At 34.4% G+C, this 12,002-nt stretch overlaps 1 protein-coding gene across 2 annotated transcripts; it reads left to right on the plus strand.

Moving 5' to 3' along the window:
* Nucleotides 1-492: 492 nt before the first annotated feature.
* Nucleotides 493-11,331, plus strand: LOC111367103 (kelch domain-containing protein 4). Of its 2 annotated transcripts, XM_022987817.1 has the most exons (20): nucleotides 493-713; nucleotides 890-976; nucleotides 1,081-1,149; nucleotides 1,369-1,501; nucleotides 1,670-1,716; nucleotides 1,796-1,882; nucleotides 1,971-2,032; nucleotides 3,115-3,157; nucleotides 3,244-3,324; nucleotides 3,748-3,864; nucleotides 4,928-5,033; nucleotides 6,458-6,521; nucleotides 6,778-6,820; nucleotides 7,023-7,286; nucleotides 7,367-7,528; nucleotides 7,899-8,030; nucleotides 8,128-8,280; nucleotides 8,480-8,566; nucleotides 10,808-10,876; nucleotides 10,972-11,331. In XM_022987817.1, the coding sequence occupies exons 1-20, from the start codon at nucleotides 582-584 to the stop codon at nucleotides 11,077-11,079; spliced, it is 2,046 nt and encodes a 681-aa protein (XP_022843585.1). In that variant the 5' UTR covers nucleotides 493-581; the 3' UTR covers nucleotides 11,080-11,331. The 2 variants fall into 2 exon arrangements, with proteins under 2 accessions (XP_022843585.1, XP_022843586.1); XM_022987818.1 differs by lacking the exon at nucleotides 3,748-3,864 and having other exon boundaries at nucleotides 10,972-11,140.
* The last annotated feature ends 671 nt before the right edge of the window (nucleotides 11,332-12,002 follow it).

Genomic DNA, 12,002 nt, shown 5'->3' on the forward strand with positions numbered 1-12,002 from the left:
TTTTTCGATATATAATAAATACGATATAAAAATCAAGGGAGAATCATTTTTAGACGATTTTGACCTTCATATAATTCAATTATTTCAATAATACCTTACTTTTTTTCAATATGTAATAAATACTATATCATTATTGTCATTTATGAAATTTATGTTATTAATTTTTAATTAATTAACATTCACATTAACCTAAATTCAATGAATTTTCTTTGATGAATCTTGAATTACATTAACATAGAGTTATTATAGATGAATTTATTCATATTCATGTATCTAAAAATTTTAATGAATATTTAAATTTATATATTAACAATTAATTTTTATATATCCAATGTAATATAGAAAAAATTGTGTATTTATAATATTTCGTTATTACAAAAAATTTGAATCACGATGAAATACGATAACGTGCTTAGACCATTTAAAATAAAATATCATAAAAAATAGGCTACGCTGTCGTTTCACACCAAAATATATAGGTAAAGAACTCAGGAGAGGTTTCCCCTTGACAAACAGTTGAGGAAGCGAGTCGCCGGAGCCGAAAGCATTAGCGGCGGCTGAGGATGTAAAAAGGAAGGAAAATGGGAAAGAAAACGAAGAAGCCAGGGAAAGGAAAAGAAAAAACGGAAAAGAAAACAGCCAAAGCTGAGGAAAAACGAGCTCGCAGAGAATCCAAAAAACTCTCACCTGAAGATGACATAGATTCTATTCTGGTAAAAAGCTCCATATAACTGAAAAGATGAAAAAGAACGATAACATTATTAATTCACTTATAATATGAGCGCCATTATTGAATTTATTCATGTAAATCTTAGTACAGTAACATTTGTTTAGTTTAAATGATGAAGAAAGGGAGTATAGTAATGAATTGAAATTTTTTTGCTCGCAGTCGAGTATTCAAAAAGAAGAGGCCAAAAAGAAGGAAGTGCATATTGAAGACAACGTGCCGGCACCATCTCCGAGATCGAATTGCTCGGTATATTCTTTGAATTTTTTGGCTGACATATCTAATTTATATTTATTGATGTTTTTGAATTTAAATGGCCAGGAGTTTGTTTGGTTGTTTTACTTTTTATGCAGTTAACAATCAATCCTTTGAAAGACACGGAGTTAATTCTGTATGGAGGTGAATTCTACAATGGGAGCAAGGTCAGATCTTTTTAAGTATTTTGCATTAAATATAAAATTGGACGTTGGCCTTAGAAAGCTGCTTAATGGTATTGTATGGAAGCAACATGTGGTGTTAAGAACTCCCGCGTTGTATTGTTTTTTATTTTAAATTGTTGAAAACAAAGTGTCATTTTCTTTATATTGTTTGTGTTGACAAATTGCAACTCATGAATTTGAGCACTGGAACTGTGCACGCAGACATTTGTATATGGGGATCTATATCGATATGATGTCGAAAAGCAAGAGTGGAAATTGATTTCAAGCCCTAATAGTCCACCTCCTCGCAGTGCTCATCAGGCAGTCTCCTGGAAGAATTATCTTTATGTTTATGGTAAAATTTTCTGGCTAGATAAATGTACATAAATTGTGTAATGTTTTGGATGTATGTATGCATACGATAGACACAGACAGACAAATGCACATGTGCATAATATGCACAGACTATGGTTGTTGCCGGATGGATAAGAATATATTTTTTCTTTCTTTTTGGTGTTATTAGGTGGTGAATTCACGTCTCCTAACCAAGAGCGTTTCCACCATTACAAGGTAGACATTACATATTTTGATGGAAACAAGAGAATGTTGTGAAAGATTGAAATTTCAATTTTGAAATTTGTTGTTGCAGGACTTCTGGATGCTGGACCTGAAAACAAATCGGTGGGAGCAGCTAAATTATAAAGGTTGTCCTAGTCCACGTTCAGGTCACCGCATGGTAAAGTTTTGAGTTGTTACGTGTTTGACTTCCTTTCACCATTGAGTTTTGAGGTTTTACATATGCTTCTATTTCCCTTATTTTGCAGGTCTTGTACAAGCACAAGATTATAGTTTTTGGAGGCTTCTATGACACTCTTAGAGAAGTGAGGTAGTGCTTTGGTTCTTTTCCCGACTTGTATGTTCGCGTAGATGTGCGATGAGATGAAATTCATACTATTGTTAAGATGTTACATGCTCAACTCTGTTACGTTGAAACTGGTGTATGTAGGGCTGATTAACCAATTTATTCTTCACTTTACTGATGATTTGATGGTGAATTTTGTTGTCTGGTTTCCACTCTCTCTTTTCTCAATATCACATAAAATATTTGATGATTTGTTAAAAAAATGCAAGCATCAATTGTTCTAGACAGATAAGGTATTGATGATAATTGTCTTACTGTATTTGTTAAGAACAGTTGGTATTTCTTTGGGTGTGGGCTATAAAAAATTGTTAGTGCCTGTCGCATTTCTGGTGATACCCCTTTTAGGCACCTACTGTTTAAGATTGCAAGAGGAGATTTTGGAACTGGAGAAGGAAGCATATGTGGAAGTCAAATAGTGTATCTTCAATGATGTCTTTAAGTAATAATAACACATAATTTTTCAAACTTTAAGGTCATTGGTTTGGAGGCTTGACAGTTGACAATCTGTAAAGATTATTGGAAGTTGACGGACTTTAGAAGCTCAAACCTCATTGCTTAGTGGAGTGCCAAATTTTCTGTCAAGCAACTTTGGCTTGATAGAGCTAGAAATTTTGTTTCTGAACCTACTCCTAGCTTTTATCTCTGGCAGAACCCTTAGATAAAGACGTAATTTTCATCAGACTTTACAAGCAACAAATAGATAAGTAAATAAGAAAGAACACTAAAACATCACTTTTACTATAAGTTTCTGTTGGTTTCTGTACTGATGATACTTCTCATGTTCCTTGCTTTTTTCTCTCTGAAATGTTCTGTAATCTTATGTTTCATCTCTCTGATATGTTTTCTATCCCTTACATTACGAGTTTCCATTGCTTGTTTTCTTGTAACTTTATTCTTACTAGCTGATGTGATACTGTTTATCATTCTTTGATGCAAGTTTTCTATGGCATTTTGTATGAACCATACCTATATGCCTCTATGAAGCCATGGTACTTTTTTCCTAATATTGTTCTTGTTTGCCATCTAAGTGTCTTCCATTGCTGCAGGTACTTCAATGATTTGCACATATTTGACCTTGATCAGTTTAAGGTACAAGACTTCATATCCAAATTTCCGTTGCTTGTATTTTCAAATTCAGATTCTTATGGTTAAATCTATGACTTGATGCATTGTAGTGGCAAGAGATAAAACCTACTCCTGGATGCATGTGGCCAAGTCCTCGAAGTGGCTTCCAGTTTGTTGTTTACCAAGATGAGGTTAGTACATGAACAATACACACGATACTAGCCAACATTATTATATATGTTTTCCAAAGTAATCTGTTGTTGATGTCTAAGTATATATCAGCGTCACTCCCAACATCAGTAAGGAAAATCAATACAAAGTATGTACAATGTGCTCAACACATGCAAACACTAACTTATCACATATATAATAAATGGAGGAACTGGGACATTCCCAAAACCGTATTGCTGTAGACTTGAATGTGATATCAATGTTATGTCATTGACAAAACCCGTGAATGTGGTTGTGGTTTATTCCATTTGCTTCTGCCAATTATTTGGTCACCATTCAAGTACCATTCTTTTTGGGGAACTTGCTACTGCTCAACTAAGTCTTAAATTATTACACTCTCAAGATTAACTGGTTAATATTTTTCTCATCAATATTTCTTTTAGATTTATTTATATGGAGGGTATTCAAAAGAGGTTTCATCAGATAAAAGTGTCTCTGAGAAAGGAATTGTTCATTCAGACATGTGGTGCCTTGATCCCAGGACTTGGGAGTGGAACAAGGTCTGTATGTTAATTCTTTCACTCTTTCTCTATTCCCTATTACTAATGATATGCATATGAAAATGAAGTAGAAATTCTTTCTCTTCTACCTTTCTTTCTGACCATTTCTATCCTTCCGCACACCACCCTCACAATGTGTGTGCGCGCCATGTGCTTTTGGGTGTTAAATGTCTCCTCATTAACATGGATTTTATGTGTCTATTGGGTGTCTAGAAAATTCAATCTTGTTGCTGTCAATTATCACCAAGATAACCTGATCAATGAAAATATATAACGACTATTATAGTGTTTGTCTCCAGACATTTGGTACTTTATGTTGCTATAGGCATTGATGATGTGAGAATAATTTGTATGGTAATAATATAGTCTCCCGTGGTTCTCTACATTGCATTAGATTTAATAATTGTCTTAGTTTTTTTGTTAATCATATTGTTTATTTTGATAATCACAAACTATTTACATTTGATTTGACCAAAAGACAGATATTCTCTTTCATATAAAAGCCTGGTCCTTATATAATCACTTAATCAATTATTAACAGGTCTAGTCATAATTACTTTAATCAATTATTAACGGGTCAAGTCAATACATCATGCATTCATAGATAAATGCATTTGCGTATGTAATATAAGTTAATATCAAAGTCTTCAGCATTTGTTCCACGGAACCATTTGGTTTTAGAGCAATTCGCTTTTTTCTTATTCGAATTTCGTACAAGTTAATTTTTGTACGGTGAAGGAACAGTGTTCTCTGGCCAGCTCCATATATGAAGTACCACATTTTCTGTTTCTGTTTTTAGTTCCAATGCTTTGCTGAGATACTTCTAGTCTGTGGCTTATTTGCCAAAATAGTGGCATGATTCAATTGGTGTTCAGAATTTTTGTGGAAGTTGTACCTGAGAATATTTTCTTGAAGGTAAAAAGATGAAATTTTGAAAGGAATATTGATTAATGAGTACACATTTTATGTTGTCCACATCTGTGAAATAGATTACCTATTTGTTATGTAAGAATTTTTTTAGGTGCAAATAGTAACCTTCTGTTTTGTTGGTGCTATTTAAAAGGTGAAGAAGAGTGGGATGCCTCCAGGACCTCGTGCTGGTTTCTCTATGTGTGTTCATAAAAAGAGGGCTGTGCTATTTGGTGGTGTGGTGGATATGGAAATGGAAGGTAATTTCTTTATATGCTCACTTTGCTTTTCAATATCTTTTGATAGATCCACATCATCCTGGAGACTCAGCCTATACTTTTCTTGATTCCTAAATTTGCAATTTTAGTAGCTTGTGGAAATTATTTGACGGAAAATCCTTATAAATGCAAGTCCTTTGCTTTATAAATAATATTGTGTCATAAAGAGAAGATGCATGGTTTACAATAACAAGAAGTGCTTATCATGAAATGGGGAAATAACACCTATACAGATAAATTAAAAGTCAACGGGTTAACATTGTGTAACTCATGTAAATAGGACATAAGTTGCATATTCACGTGCTAGACACGCTCCCCCACATGTCGAATGCAATTTGAAAAAAATATATCTGGAGATTCCTAGGTCGAACACAACGACAAAAGTAGTCAGTGGAAGAGGAGGCGAAGTTCGCCGGAGTACGACTATGGTGAGAATGTGGTCGGCGATCGCTCATAAACCCTAAGCTAAACATGAAACTGAAGACTGTTGGTGGAGAAGAAACCCTAACATATTCCATTGAATTCTCACCTAACTAAAAGACAAAACTGTTCTTTGTTTCTTAAAGTGGGTAACATTAAAAGCAAAAGAAGTTGTACATGTTTCTCTATTAAAAATTTTGGAGGGCCCAATTGGAAAGTCAATCATTTATAGGTTAATACAGAAGTTCAGAAATTAATCAGTCATATATTCTCCCAATAAAGAACCATAGACTAACATAAAATAAAAAAAAATATATTTTAATTGATTAGTACCCAACATGTGTCCTACCTTTCTGGAAAGTCACGTGTGGGCGTGTTTTTCTTGTTGCTTGCCTGTGTGCTTGCAACCTAGACTGGGACCATATATGTGTCATTTGAAGAGAGGTTTTATGAGTACTGACAGTGGGTGAAGTGATTGAAAATATATGATAATCTGTGGCATACCAGAGGAATTGGCTTCTACATAGAACAAAGTGGAGAAGATATTTTGTGTACCACAGTCCATATTCTGTGAGGTAAGTCTTTGTTAGGTGTTTGATCTTTAGATGGAAACCATACAAGCTTAGCAACATTTCTGAATAAGCTGAAGATAGGATATTTAAGGTAAACTAAGAACAGAATGAAAATTTAATAATTTTATTCTGATGATATATAGAGATAGAAAGGGAGGTCAATAATATTTCATTGTCTGCTTGATCTTGAAATCATTATTCTATCAGTAATACGTAACATGCATTTGGAAGTTAAGAAAGACACTCGCCTTCTTTTAGAAACTATCACGCAGGGTAGTGTGACCCGCTTGATTGAAGATTTTGAGTCTGTTTCTTCTGTTTCCCATTGGCTTGAGTCAAGATATAGCTCTTCTTTTCTACTGAAACATTTCATACTCTAATCTTTAATTGAAATTGTGCTCTCTTTATCTACAGGTGACCTAATGATGAGCTTGTTCTTGAATGAACTTTATGGCTTCCAATTAGATACTCATCGCTGGTAACCCACATTTCTGTCCAATTGATAATATTAGTAATTAAGTCACCATGACCATCTAATGACATGTGGCATACATCTTTTCCGCAAGTCTGTACTTTTCTAGAAGTGAATATAATTTGTTACGACAAAAAGAAAAAGGAAAATCATTCCTTTACATTGTGATCGGATAATAAACTTTTTTTTCTAGCATCCCATAACTTTTGTGAATAATAATTATTTTGAGTCAATGAAAATATCATTCCTGTGTTGAATAAAGGTACCCCTTGGAGCTGCGAAAGGAGAAGGCAACTAAGGATAAGGTATTCTTGTTTACGTACTTCTTGCACATGCTCTTAATTATTGAATTTGCATATTATGGAAATGTCTGTTTTCATCCTTCGAGATTTCATTCTTTAGTTTCTTAACTTCTTATATTTAGGCTCGTATAGTATTTTTACCTTTTGTCGTTTCAAAGCATTTCGTGACTGATGCATTTGATTTCTTGTATAAATTGTTTTGCAGTTGAAGAAGAGTTCTGGCGAGAGAGACAGTGATGTGTCCCTTGAAAGTAAGCAGGGTGTGGTGGACAGGGAAGATGCTGTACCACATGGTGAAGATGACAATTCAGATGACGATGATAATGAGATTGAAAGTGACATGAGTAAAATCTCTTTTAATGTGAAAAGAAATTTAGCGACTACTAATGGCAAGGCAGCTACTGAATCTGACGAGAAAGCCCGTGATCCTGGCAAAAAAATTGCTGTGCAAAATTCCAGTTTACCAGAGGTTTGTCACCATTTGGAAAACTCTGTCATGGCTTCTACTTTCATCTCATCTCAGTCTTTTTACTCCAGTCTAACTTTCAGATAGTGAAGCCTTGTGGACGTATCAATTCCTGTATGGTTATGGGAAAAGACACATTATACATCTACGGGGGTATGATGGAAATTAGAGATCAAGAGATTACCCTTGATGATCTCTATATGCTTAACCTCAGCAAACTGGATGAGTGGAAATGCCTAATACCGGTTTGTTTGTTCTCTCCTTATCAATGTTTATGGTCTTGTGTTATTTGATTTTATCTTCGTTTAGTTAAATTCTCCATCCATTTATATCTTTATCCGAGTTTGCACTCCCTTGTATGAGCATCTCTGTGTTCAAATCACGCTCATACATATCGGCCATCTGGTAGGTGGAAAAGCATATGCTCTTTCAATTTATTGATTATTTTCACTTCCGTTGAAAAATTGATTATTCATAGACTTGTGATTCTGTAAGAAGGTGAATTTATTTCATTGGAAATAACTCTATTTATATAATTAACATTACGTACATGCGCTATAAAATTTTATGATGTGCCTGCTTTCTGTTTTTGTTAATATTGTTTGTCCTACACAGGCATCTGAATCAGAGTGGATTGAAGCCTCAGATAACGACGATGAGGACGATGATGAAGATGATAGTGAAAATGAAGAGGGTGACGATGAAGATGATAGTGAAGAGTCCGGTCATGAAGATGGCGATGTAGAGGTTTTTCGCTTATCAACAGAATCCTGAAAGATAACCATTCTTCTATTTTGTCTCTGTGCTTTTTAAAGAGAACTAATTTACATGTTTTCTTGTGAAGGCTACTAGTAGTGGGGATAGGTCACTCCAAATGGGAGATGCCGTAGCTATAATAAAAGGAGAAGGAAAAAATCTTAGAAGAAAGGAAAAACGAGCCAGAATTGAGCAAATCAGAGCGAGTCTTGGTCTTTCTGATTCACAGAGAACACCAGTGGTACAATAAACAAGATTTTAGTTCATTTTTCTTCCTTAATATAGTCAAGTACTGCACAGTCCATCTTACCAAACTAGTCTTAATGGAATAACCTTTGCTTGATATTTGCTTCTATTTGGCTTTGCTGCATGACGATATATCCTTCTTGTCGCTCTCTAATATTAACAACTGACTTGTTTTTCAATGTTGTTTGATGAAGCCTGGGGAATCTCTGAAGGACTTCTACAAACGTACAAATATGTACTGGCAAATGGCTGCATATGAACATACACAGCACACCGGAAAGGTTTGTTTCTCTATCCTGATAAATAGAAAATATACTGACTTTTACGTCTAATTAACTTTGTTTCATTTGTAATTTTTTTTTAGTTCTGTCTAAGTTATTAGTTGGCAAGATTGTAATTTACTTGTTTGGTTATTTCAGTTTGATGCCTTGTAATAAGTACCAAATCTAACTATGGTTCAAGAATTGGTGAACCTAAGATTTAATTTACTTGTGTTACTCTTCTGCAAACATTTTGCTTGAACTTCACACATTGTTGAGGCAAGTTCAACTAAAATTTATGTGGAATGATACCAAAGATTAGAATCCATTTCTGGAATGAAAAAAGAACAGAAATTATGAAGCTCGCTCTGTAAAAGATATCTCTATATATTTGGGTCTTCGGGATTGCTTTTAGAGCCCTGGATTCTGATTGTCAAACGATCACAACTATTTTAGGTGTTTGATAAACTCAATAAAAATCTGATGATGGAAGAATTCATATCATGTGGCAGCAGCTTTCAGAAGGCTTATTTGGCTTATCAGATTTTGCTTTTATCTTCCCCTAAGTGACTTACTTAGAGGGCGTTTGGTGGGGATTAAAATTAAATTTTTAGTATATTTTGATAGAAGTTTTTGAAATATGTAGTTGAAAAATTGTGGGGACCTATGAAATATATGGTTAATATTAATTGTTTGACTTTGACTTTGACTCTGATTAAAATCTGACTAAAATTTGAGCCAAACAGGGGCTTAGTGAAAAGTGGATACCAGTGTTTAATTAGGACTTAGGAGTGAGGGTGGCAGGGGCTGCTTAATGTTCGGTATTCATTGGGCGTGCTAATTATAAAGCTCTCCTAACTAAATATTACCTCCATAGGCGTGAAAATTGATGTGATGAGTTGATGGTGTGGGGTGATAGAGATGATGTGCTATTTGAATGTGGGGACACGAGGAGGGTTTGAAAAAAGCTGCTGGCTGGTGGGGAACGGTTAAATCTTTCCTAGGAATAAGAATGTGTGGGACATCTTGTTTGGATTGTTCAAACGGGTCTCAGCCTAGGATCTTGGATATATTGGTTGTACATTGTGTGAGATCTGGTACTAGCGTGGCTCAGCAGATTGAGTGGCATCAGTTTTTATAGATATCGTGGGCAGCCTTCAACTATGGAGTGATGAGGGGGCAGGGAAACATAAATGGGGAGGACGACCAATGCCTCGTCCTTGATGGAATTCTCCTTTGATGGGTCGTTTAAAACATGCTTCATTGCTTTTGGGGCTGTAATACAAGTAGGGGGGGACGTACATTGGGTTGGGTGGGTTTTGGGCCGTACCCCGAAACCAAAACCGACCCAATTCAGAGTCAACCCGATTGTTAATCAACTTGGCTTATAAGTGAACTCTTTTAAGCTCAGCCAAACATGATGTATACATCTACCAAGAGAATAAAGAGGAAAAAAAAAAAAAAAAAAAGCATGTGGAAAAATCAATCAAACATATTGACATAATCAACGTCATTCAAGAAATTAACTCGAACTTCTAATTTTGTTGGGGGAAAAAAATTGAAGTCACTACTAAATGGGGTTGGACATGGAGAAGATGAACGAGAACTCAATAAAATTCAAGTAAATTACCTGGTTGGTAGGTGCCGGAGGGAGAGACTAGTGAGTGCATCGGAGAGGGAGACATCGAGAGAGAGAGAGAGAGATGGTGAGAGAGACAGCACACGGGTCTTAGGTAAGCTTTGGGGATTGGGTGTCTTACTATCCTTGGTCGGGACCTGGGTTTTGCGATCTACTGTTTTATTCCTCACGAGGGGAATAAAGTGGGCCACATAGTCGCTACTTATAATTTTGTTTGAGTTAGGTGTTAAATTTTTTATCGAGCATAGTCTCATTTTTATTTTGTTTGCACACTGCAGCGATACTTGAGATGATCTTTATGTTCAATGTCGAGTTTAGTAATTGTATACAAAAACAACAATAAAGTAGTTACCAATTGCTAAATTTGATACATAAAACAAATTAAAAGAAAAAATTTACCAGACACTAAACTGATACTTCTCGCAGCTAATTTTTTATTTAGGGTAGCTGAAGCTGATTCTCCTAAAATCTATAGCAATACCAACCAAGTCTTATGCTTAAATTTTTGGTCCTTTTGAAATTGTTTCTTCTGGTTTTTCTTGCACTTTCTTTAGCCTGTAATTCTGTTTTTGCATTTCTCAACGAAACTATGTGGTGACGATAATGTTCTCTTGGCACTATAGGAACTCCGCAAAGATGGTTTTGATCTTGCTGAAACTCGTTACAAGGAACTGAAGCCAATCCTTGACGAGGTATGCTTTAATTTTTAGTCGTTAAATTCGTCTACCAACAATGAATTATGCAAATCTTAACATAGTAACGCATACTATACATGTGGACACTTTAGTTGGCTGTTTTAGAGGAAGAACAAAAAGCAGAAGAGGCTGAAGGACCTGAGGCTTGTGGCTCTAGAAAGAAGGGTAATAAAAAGAACAAGCTTTCAGCAGCCAAGTAATTTTACTACATGTCATTATCCCAATTTAATAGGGATTTTGACTAATAGAACCCTTTTTTTTTTTTTTTTTTTTGCCCTATTTATTTTTTATGTTTTTTGTATTTGAAAATTAGAAATATTTTTATTTTGTTTTTGGGTTTATTGAGAAACATGAGTGACATGAAGGAGCTGTGTAGTGTAACATTATAAATTTTTTGGTTAATGATGCATTTATTAAAGAAAATGATTCAAAAAACTATGCATTTTAGCATATATTTTGTTTTTATTAAATGTATGTTGTGGTTGTTGTTGTCTTGTACCCTGAAATAAAGTAATCGATAGTTGTCATCATACGGGCATTGTGTCCAAATTGTGACAATTATGAAAGTTTTGTGAAAATTTTAAAATTAAAAAATTGAATGATCGAGTCATGAAGTTCATTAATGGACAGAGTTTCTAACCGGAGCTTTAAACAATTATGTTCTTGAAAACAGTTGTAATGCAATGGAACTATATGATCCCAATTTCATCTATTTATATAAATTTTGCAGTTAAAAAATAATGGAAAATATACAAGGAGAGATGTCTAATTTTAGGTGAATTGATCGAGGTGCCAAAATTTTTTACCTCTATAAATTAAAGGAAAAATAAAATGCTATTAGCGAGCGGAAGAATGAATTTAATAAAGGCATGTATGACATGACTTTTGATAAGTCAAAAGAAGCTTTTAAAACAAAGAAGTTTCCTTTGCACTTATTTGGATAATTTATTTAAAAAAAATATTTCGTGGGATTCGAAGTGTTTTTAAAGAAATACGATTTAAAGGAGTTTTCTTTAAAATCTCTTTTGTAGAAGATTAATAGTACTCATCACAATTGGTATTAAATACCAATTTAAGTGGTAATTACGTAACATTAAATGATAGATTCATTTAAATGCAAAGT

This window comes from Olea europaea, chromosome 18 (assembly GCF_002742605.1).
Source record: "Olea europaea var. sylvestris chromosome 18, O_europaea_v1, whole genome shotgun sequence".
NCBI classification, from domain to species: Eukaryota; Viridiplantae; Streptophyta; class Magnoliopsida; order Lamiales; family Oleaceae; genus Olea; species Olea europaea.